At 34.0% G+C, this 9,810-nt stretch overlaps 1 protein-coding gene across 2 annotated transcripts; it reads right to left on the bottom strand.

Annotated features, from left to right (window-relative positions):
- Window positions 1–3,786: 3,786 nt before the first annotated feature.
- LOC134842144 (beta-1,3-galactosyl-O-glycosyl-glycoprotein beta-1,6-N-acetylglucosaminyltransferase 3-like) lies at window positions 3,787–8,859 on the bottom strand. 2 transcript variants are annotated; one of them, XM_063858350.1, is made up of 4 exons: window positions 8,747–8,859; window positions 7,802–8,216; window positions 6,905–7,139; window positions 3,787–4,722 (listed from the first exon to the last, which is right to left on the bottom strand). In XM_063858350.1, exons 1-4 carry the CDS (start codon window positions 8,827–8,829, stop codon window positions 4,142–4,144), a joined length of 1,314 nt encoding a protein of 437 aa, XP_063714420.1. In that variant the 5' UTR covers window positions 8,830–8,859; the 3' UTR covers window positions 3,787–4,141. The 2 variants fall into 2 exon arrangements, with proteins under 2 accessions (XP_063714420.1, XP_063714419.1); XM_063858349.1 differs by having other exon boundaries at window positions 7,802–8,859.
- Window positions 8,860–9,810: the final 951 nt, after the last annotated feature.

Raw genomic sequence — 9,810 nt, 5'->3', positions numbered from 1 at the left:
ATTACGCTGAGCGAGCAGCATCGACAACTGGCACGATTGTACGGAAGATTGAGCATGTCGGATAAGAGTGGCGTGGAGTTGGTCGCGGACTGTCATGGGGTGACGGATGTAAACTTGACCACTGCCTTGGGATTTTGTAGCATGACGAGCTCGATTTATAAAAGTACAGTTTAAAATATTATTTCCTGCTGTTTCAGGGAAGAATGAATTATAGTTTAAATGTGTTGCGTCAATTGTAAGTGGGTATACTTTAACATAATCTTTGTGAATAGAGATTGTGCTAACTGCTAGGCTTGGTATATCTGTTGGTATATTAATAAATAATTCATGAGACCATTCAGGATCCCAAACGTAATCTGTTTGTTCTGCTAATAAGGTTTCGTCAACTGTATTTTTTGGTCAAAATTTTTTCTTGCTAGTGCTATAAGTTCAATATTATGAACAAAATAATCGATAATGAACCATGTTAGGTCTTTTTGTAAATCGTGTTGTTTAACATGTTGTGTTATGTCATTGCTAGTTAGATTTTCACGGGTTGCTTTTGAAAATTTTGAAAATATTTTTTTAATTTTTGTCGTACGGTTGTATGTCGGGATGTTTGAGGTGGTGAATCGCCTTGAGGTTCTTTCATTTCTAATTTAGATAAGTGAAAATACATTGTTTGTGAATATTGAATTAGCTCTTTGTGAGTTTTGATGTTGTATATTTTTTATGTATTCTGTAAAAACTTTTGAAAATTCAGTATCTACGTCATCTGTTTGATAAGATATTTGTCATGAAATGCGTTTGGTGAACTAATTTCTATTGTGTAGACTCCAGATTGTGATGTGAGACTACATATGTCTTTAAGAGAGAGGTCAAGAAGTTGTCTTTTTATTTTGCATCGGGTGCATGGACTATCTCCTTTGTGCATGGACTATTTTTTTGTGCATGGACTATCTCCTTTTTCGAATAATTTCATGATTACATTTTGGCAAAATTGTACCTGTCTTCGTGCTTCAGCTTGTAGATGTATTAAAATGGGACCGTTGAATCATCTAGATTTTCTTCAATTCGAATTTTTTTTGTGTTGTATCACTGTTAGCGTGTAATTTTCAATGTGTCTTATTCGTTGATTCCAATTGTACAGATGTATTGGTTTGTTTTTTTTTTAACAATTTTTTATTCTAAGTTTTCCTTTTATTGATGCTGGTGACGTTGTTTCTGAGTCAGAAAAAAGTATTTGATCGTCAATTTGCTGGTTTATTTTTTGATTTTTTTAAATTGCGGAGTTCTTGTATTGCGCTTGTTTCTGATTCTAAGACTGCGTTTCTTCGTTATGAAAATTGTTTCCTAATAATTTTTTTTCTGTTTGCTAATAATTTTCTTTCTTAGTGTTTGTCTTTCTGTTCTTATCTATCCTATTGTTTGTCTGTGCGGTGTGTTTACGAGGTCGTATCTTTCGTCGTTAACTAAACAGTTGTGTAATATAATTGTTTATTTGTTTCCTACATTGTCTCTTGACATAAGGTTTCTGATGATGTATGCAATTTCGGCGTTAGTGATTTCGATTGTCTTTGGCTATTAGTTCTTACATTTTTTTGTGGTTAGCTTAATTTGGAGCATATTTGTCGGGTTGGAGAGAAAAGCATATATCGATTCGTGAGACTGATTATTTCTTTCTCGGGAATAGTAACTTACCTAATCTTACTTAGGGGTTATGATTATTGATCAAGGAATGGAGAATAGTAAATCGAACCACAAGGTTCAGGTAGAATTAGAACGCAAGGACTCCGTTAGATATTATTTTATGACTTACTAAGTTTAAGTGTTTTAGCCTGGGTCATTTAAGAGGAAGGGAATCAATGAAGGATGAGTAACCGAATCTTCACTGTTTATCCTATTTAGAATTGTTAGCTATTTGAAAATTTTTGGTTTTTTCTGGGTCTTTAATGAGGGTTAGGTTGTGAATTGACGTTTGAGGTCGTTAGACACTAATTAATATAGGAGGGGGAGAACAAAATTGTTCTATTTGATCCAAGAATAAGCCTTGATGATCAGAAATTTAGATTTAGTTTAATTCAATTTAAAGATCCAAGGAAAGCCTTGATGATCAGAAATTTAGATTTAGTTTAAATTAATTTAAAGAATCAAGGAAAACCTTGTTGATCTGTTATTTTAAATGAAATTGTTTTAAGCGAAAACAAGGATAAGCTTTGATAGTTTATCGATAAAAGGAAAAGTTAAAAAGGTTAAGTTTTTAGTTTTGATGATTGTTCGTTTTTGAGATTTGCTGTTATGTTTTAAGTGATGAAGCTGGGATGAAGGGATGATTTATATATACTAATAGTTTATGCTTTATACTAACTAATTTTTGTATTTTTATGATTATTAATATTTTTTTTGAAGATGTTTTTTAATTTACAGCTGATTTAAGGAGAACGACTATTGTTGTTTTTTATCGGTCTATATTGTACAATTATGAAGTTTAGCGCCATGAAAGGTTATTGAAGATGTTTCTTCAAAATTTTATGTCAGTAAATGAAAATTTAAATTTACTGCTGGAAGTTTTTTAAATATAAAAGTTTGATCTGGTTTTCGTCGTACAATCATGAAATCGATTGGTAGATTTCTTCCTAGTCGTACGTTGTCTCTTGTTCGAGGTCTTCTTCGAATACCGGGTAGTTTTCGTATTGTTCGGAATAATGGATCTGATCTATTGAGTCGTAGAGACATTTCTACTAAGTTGTTGTCAGTAACATTTTTAAAAGGTTGTATTTGTCTAATTCTAATCTATTTTTTCTAAATCTAGGTTAGTTAAGGTCTGTTCGAGACTTTTCGTCGCACCAGATGAGTTATGTATTATGTATCATACTCATAGATTAATTTCAGATGAGGTACACCGTCTGCTCGTCACGCTTTCTTTTTTTCGACCGGATAGATTCGTGCATTTTCTTAGTCTAATAACAATCTTAATCTTACTCTTATATCTCCTAGTCTCAATAGATTTTGTGTACACCGGTTTATGCGAGTTAGTTCTAGAATGAGAACAACTGTATTCTAAGCTTAATTCAAATTGCTAAGTGGGTTGTTAGTTTTATGGAGTATGATTGGTTAGTATTCAATATTTTATAGAGATAAAATATCAGAATAATATCCAATAATAAATTCTAGTTTAGATCTGCTTCCACTATCTTCTTTTTGCAGCTGCTCAGCTCTACTGTCATTAGTTTTGTTAGGTGGCGTTCCTCATGCTTGACGGACCGAATGCTTGAAATTAATTTTAGCGCTCTTTCAGTCAATCAGAATCGAGTATTCAAAATCTCAAAGTAAATCGCAAAAATCTCGAAGTAAGAAAATAAATCCAGGCCATTAGTTTTAATATTGAACGATTAGATAATAAGCAGATGAGTTTTCAAGACTGAAAAATTCTTAAGATTTTGACCGCATTAATCTTGATGATTATCTGAATCGTATTGCGGTTGTAACCCGCAATTTGTAATATTTTTGATTATTTTCCACTGATTTAATACATTTTCTGTTAATATTGAGTTCGATTTTGTGAGAAAAGCATTTAGCCAATGAAAACGCTGAGCGATTTTGATTGGTTGAAACTTTTCAAGCATTCGGTCCTTCAAGCATGAGAACCCTCCCCGTTTTGTTAAACTTACTTAATGGTAGCTTATGCATCAAACACTTTTGTCCTATTTTAAGGCAGCTGTTCAGCTTTCTCACTTTTGCCTTTCCGACTCTTAATTTGAAGAAACCTGTCAGTATAACATTCAATTTTAACCATTTCTTTCGGGACAAAAATATCTTATGAAAATTCAGTAACTCCTATGAGGCTCATGGTCGTATTAGAGCAAAGCAGAAATTCCAAGAAGAGTAATTTCGCATTTAATCATTGAAACTCATCCATTGTTGCACGGCAGTTGAAAAACCAAATGAAGTCTCTTAAAGTCTGAAGCAGTTTTATAGAAAAAAGAATCATTCCACAGTTCTAGCATGCAGGTTAAAAGATAACTTCAGAAGCTTTAATTGAAAGGTAGCTACAAGTTCACATGTAGAAAGATAGAATGATACTTCCTTCTTTCATTTAAGTTAATAAGATTCTGTTTTTCGTTAGAGTCACTAAAAACATTGGCGAATAACTCCGTTTGTTCTAATACCCCTCCACCGGTCTTGTGTATTTCATATACGAACTGTTCACAATTTTCGAGATATTCATCGCTATTTTTCCCGTTTTGTACTCCTGCTCGACCTTGCTATGATGCCAGACTTGCATGCAATCGTAAGCCAAAGGCTGGAAAGTCCATGGAAACTTATTGGCCACCAACCTGGCCCCGTATGACTTCCTGGTCAGAATTGGAAGATGTTTCACTCCCAACATGCAGATCTGTCTCTTGATAAACCCACTTATACATGGAAACTCCCCTGCCTCGGTAATCGACCACTCTTTGTGCCTCGGAACACTCGGAACCTTGTAGAGTCTACTTTCGGGTCGTTCGGTCATGCCTCCGGGTAAGTTGACTTCAGGGTTAAATTGCAAGACAGCAAAATAGGCTTCACATGTTGACCTGAGGGGAGCCAGGTTGTTAAGGAGCGTCTCGGAAATGTTGCGGTCGTTTATCATGAAGTCGACTGCCTTTCGGTTGAGGAAAACATGCGTTGAGCCTTTGTATTTTTTCAGGTTAAATGGCATCGTTGTCGGAAGTCTGTCTTCCATGACATCTTTAAAGCCTCCTAAAATTAAAATTTAGTTGTTTTTTGGTGCAAAAATGGAATACTTCTCATAATTATTCCTGCGTGAAATGGGAAATTGCTCGCAGGAATAATTATGATTTTTTTTCTAATGATTTTTTTCTCTATGCTTTTTCAGCTGCCTATTTTGATAGTATTTTTCTCATTTTGATAATAAATCTCGCCCGAAATAGAGTTGTTTTGAGCGCAAACTAAAAGAGATATCTTACCTGTGATAATTTTTCCTAAGATTTCAAATTTAGCCGAGTCATGATAACTAACGCGCGATATATTTTTTACTATTAACGCAAAAGCGGAGACTTCATCCGTCATTGATTTTTTTTTCCAAATTGAATTGAGGCTTAACACTTGATTTATTTAGTACTTTGCTCATACTAATCATTTTTTCGATTAGGAAAATTGGGAAACTGATATTCGAAAACTCTATAAGTTTGCACTTACCTATTGTGACTTACCTATTTTTTACATTTTTGTTCGGACTGTCGGAAAAAAAGCGGACTGTTTCTGCTTGGCGCTGTTTTTGTTCGGACGTTAAGAGAAACTGACGAAAACTTATAATAATTGGCGTGGTATCTGTTCGGCTTTCAAAAAAGAAGTGGAATATATATGTTGGGAGTGATTTTTTGGGGTTTTTGCTAGGAAAGATAGGAAAGTTTATGCTTTTTTGTCAGCCAAATGTTTTTGTTCTCTTGACCCTATTTTTCTTTAAAAAAGCTACTAAATTTTCTTAAAACAAATTAATAGCGTTTTAGAAACGCGTAAAAGGAGATCAAACGCGTAATAAAAGTCATTCCAAATTGAATATCGAGGCATGCTACTTGGTCGTTTCAAACCTTTGCTGTATGAGAAAAGGTTAAACTTTTTTGTTATTGTTCCGACTTTCGATACGGAATATTTGTGCTCGGGGATTTTCAAAAAACCAAGATTTTCAAAAAACCAATTTTAGGTGGACTTTTTTTTTCTTTTTGTTTGATCATTCCGACAAAATTTTCAAAAAAAATGATTCTTTTTTCGTTAAATTCATCAATTAAAAGGCTGCTGAAACGCAATTTAGGGCTTTGGATTGGGAATTCAAGAAATTGTGCTACAGGAAAAAAACTACAAATATACAATTAACTCTTATGATGTCATTTTTTCTGTTTTGACTTACAAAAAAATTCAAATATTGATGCTTGATGTGGTTTTCTGTTCCAACTTCCAAAGAAAGTGCAAAATATTCATGAGTAGTTTCTGGTTCCAAAGTCTGAAAAGGTGCGGTTTTTGTATGTTTTGGGTGAGTTTGTTTCCGACAAATTTCGGTGGTCAACATAAAGTTTTATGTTGACCATCAAAGATTTTTTGAACACCATTGAAGATATCGGCTCAATTTATTAAGATATTTTACCTTCAGTTATTATCGTTTTGAGAGCTGCTTAAAAGTTGCCAATTTGGCCATGCTTTGAACCAATTTAATCCATTACGCGGCCAAGCTGTGTATTTTGTCCATTGTAAGCGGATTCCAATTTTGAATTTTAGGTGGACTTTTTTTTTCTTTTTGTTTGATCATTCCGACAAAATTTTAACATGCTTAAAGGGTTGTCTTTGGATTCCAGAGACCTATAGACTTGTTAGCCTACCCCGAATTGTTAGCTTGACACAATGCACAGTTTGGCCTCGTAATGGCCCGTTTAGAAGATTTTATTCATTTTATTCGGAAGGTATAAAGCAAACAAAATTGAATTGAGGAAAGCCAATTGCTCATAATATCATCGAAAGATTCAAATACGACTTGATGTTTGGTATGACTTGATGTTTGATGTACAATGTTTTTTCTATATCAAAAAAAAATTGGTACCTATTAGAAAAGTCAGAACATTCAGATATACAAGCAGTCTTGATTTTTTTCTGTTTTTTGTTCTGACTTTCGTAACGAAAGTAACTGAATACTTCTGCTCGGGGTGGCTTTTTATTACATTTAATTTGATTACTGCTCCATAGACCTTAAAAGGCAGAACAAGACTGCTCGTCATGATACGAGCAGTCTTGTTCTGTTGTATTTTGATGGAATTATAATTTTAATCCTTGCGTTAATATGCTGTTAACATCATGATTTTTCACTGATCAATTAATTGTTTGCTAAGATCATTTTATAGTGTATCAACTCACTGTTACTCAAATAACCTACCGTCTATGATATTAGCTCCTTTCAGTTCCCTCAGCACAGACACCAACTCCAGATTGGTGACTAGAGGGAACTCCTCCCCCGTCAGATTGATATAGTACTTCCAGGCACCACTCAGTCCAAGCAGGTCTGCCATGCACCGCAGTTCAGCCAACAGCACACTGTGCTCACCCCAAACAACATCCAGGGGCGAGGAGGCCTCGATCACATTCGGGAAGCAGGAGATCAGTTTGCGCATCTAAATGGATCTCAGATGAGCTTGATGTGACCAAATTTGTATTCAAGTATGATAGCTCAGTCCAATAAAAAATCGCGATGACATGATGAAAGCCAAATTGTCTTGAATTATTCCATTCAATATTTTTTAAACAATTGTAAGAATGAGAGTCACCAAGGATTCAAAAAGAATGTTCCGACTGTCTTTTAAGGCTTATGGAGCAGCAAGAACATGAAAAGTTTAAATGTAATAAAATATATTTTTTTGTTAAAACATCCCCCCACACGCCATATTAAGTACTAAGTGATAGGTTTTGCTCCTATTAACAAATCAATTATGACATATAAGCTTTCTTGAATCAATTTGGAACGATTTCTAATACGGATTAAATCTCCGCTTACGCGTTAATAGCGCGAATTATATCGCGCGTTATTTGTCCCAAATTGGCCAAAATGGCAATCTTTAAACCCCCATAACTTTACGAAAAATGATCACAGGTGAAATATCTTTTCAAATTTAAGCTCAGGACAACAGTAGCTTTTGATTGGTATAAAAAAATTCCGTCAAAAGTGGCTAGTAAAAAAGTCAAAATTTGTCTGAAGGAAAAAAAACCCACACCGAGCACAAATATTCCGTTACTTTCGTATCGATAGTCGGAACAAAAAGTCAGAGCGTGAACTTACGATGTTTCTGAAGGTAGAATTGGCTGTCTTGTCAATGTGGAAACAGTAGAAATTCTGCGGCCTATAAATAGCTCTGAAAAGCTGTTCCGTCTGTTCGAAGTTCTTGTAAACCAGAATTCCAAAAGCCACTGGAAAACTCCTCTCAACTTCATTAATTGGCGCGTCAATTAGGGGATCCAGTCTCTCACTTTTGTACCTTCTGCAACCGGGAAATTTTCCAGAGGGTAAATTGTAACTTAGCTGGTGAGTGTCGAAATCTATTGCGCTTCGAGTGAATATATCGGAGACGTTTGGTTCCATTAATTTGAAACAATAGTCTTCGAGATTTTTCATTTTGGCCACACTGTAGCCTGAACTTCTTTTGAGCTGAGAAATTTTATTCTCATTTTGAAAGTTTGAAACAAAGTTTTCGACACTAGGAAAGTTGCGGGTTTTTAGTGTTACCCTTAGCACATAGTAACCTATCGCCAGTATAAAAAATAAGAAAACTGGTGTTACGTGGTACTTTTTCGGCATATTTTCGACAAAAAAAGTAAGTTTGGGGCTTCAGATGGCAAAATTGGCGAAAGTAATGCGAACAACTTTGGCAAAATAGGCGAAAGTAATGCGAACAATTTTGAAGTGTTACGAGTAATAAAGTTTTGTAAAATGTTTAAGGAAATAATATTTGAGTCCAGTCAATTAAGCACGCATCTACCAGTAAGAGAGTATGAGTAAAATATTTAAGACCGGTAAATTCCACGACTCAAATTGCTCGATATCTTAAGCCTGTTTTGACACATTTACCCGACATTCGCTTCTAATCTTGAAACAAAAAAAAAAGTTTTAAGATGTATGGCTACTTTCAACAATTCAATCAGATTTTTACCTCGCTAAAAAAACAGATACGATTTTGGTTTGTGCTATGGATGATTTGATAATTAGCAGCAAAAAGTTCGGACAGACAAAAATAATGTAAGAAATGCCAAATTCTTTGCAATATCTTCGTGGTCAACGAATCTGAACGAATCTGAACTAAAACTGCTCATTTTTTTGTCGGAAATCTTTTTATCACAAAATTCCACACGAAAACAAAATGTTCAAAAAATTAATTATCCGAAAATGAAATAAATTTTGACCGATTTGTCTTCAAGGTTATCGATATTGCCAAGAATTTGGCATTAACCATAGTTTTCAGAAAGTATGTCACAATGTTATGTTGCCTAAAAATGCAAATTTGCATGCAAAAATTGCTCAAAATTGGCAAATTGCTCAAAATTGGCAAATTGCTCATTTTAATTGTTTCTGTCTTTCCGAATTTTTGCAACTCTTTACAGTGTAAAATCATTGGTGGGGTTTGAAGTCTTGTATTATTTAGGAGAAGGATACAACGACTTAGCAGCAATTAATGATGCACTCAAAAAATCAGGCAACAAAATTGTATCAAGCCAGACTAGTTGTTTTAAAGTGGGTAACTTGTAACAAACGAGGCTCCTAAGGTCTTCAGTTTTGTTATTTTCAGGACTACTTAGATCCAAAACATTTCAATATGCCATAAACTGGTCAAATATAATATGCCATAATTATATGGTCAAACTAAATTAGCATTCCTAAATATAATTTTATGAAGAAAATGCAATTCCTAAGAAAGGTTCGACTTTTAGCATGAAATAGAAACAAAAAAATTTTTTCTGCAAAGAAACTTCTTACTTCGTGCCAAATACTTCGTACCAAATACTTTCTACTGAATGCTAAATGCAGTTCTTAATTAACTTTTCTGGGAATTGTAGCGGATTTTTTGTTTTGTGTGATTTTTTTTCGGCTTTTGAAGAAATTGAGAAATGTTTATAATTGGTTCGGTTTTTTATTCAACAAATTTTCGTGGTCAACATAAAGCTTAAGACAACAACAAAAAATTTATACACCATTGAAAATATCGGCTCAACTTATTAAGATATTTTACCTTCAGTTATTTTCGTTTTAAGGGCTGCTTAAAAATTGATAAACGGAATAACAAAAATGGATTTTTT

Source organism: Symsagittifera roscoffensis, chromosome 3 (assembly GCF_963678635.1).
Source record: "Symsagittifera roscoffensis chromosome 3, txSymRosc1.1, whole genome shotgun sequence".
Lineage (NCBI taxonomy): Eukaryota > Metazoa > Xenacoelomorpha > Acoela > Convolutidae > Symsagittifera > Symsagittifera roscoffensis.
The sequence above is the reverse complement of the archived record's forward strand: the minus strand, read 5'-3'. Positions and strand labels throughout refer to the sequence as shown.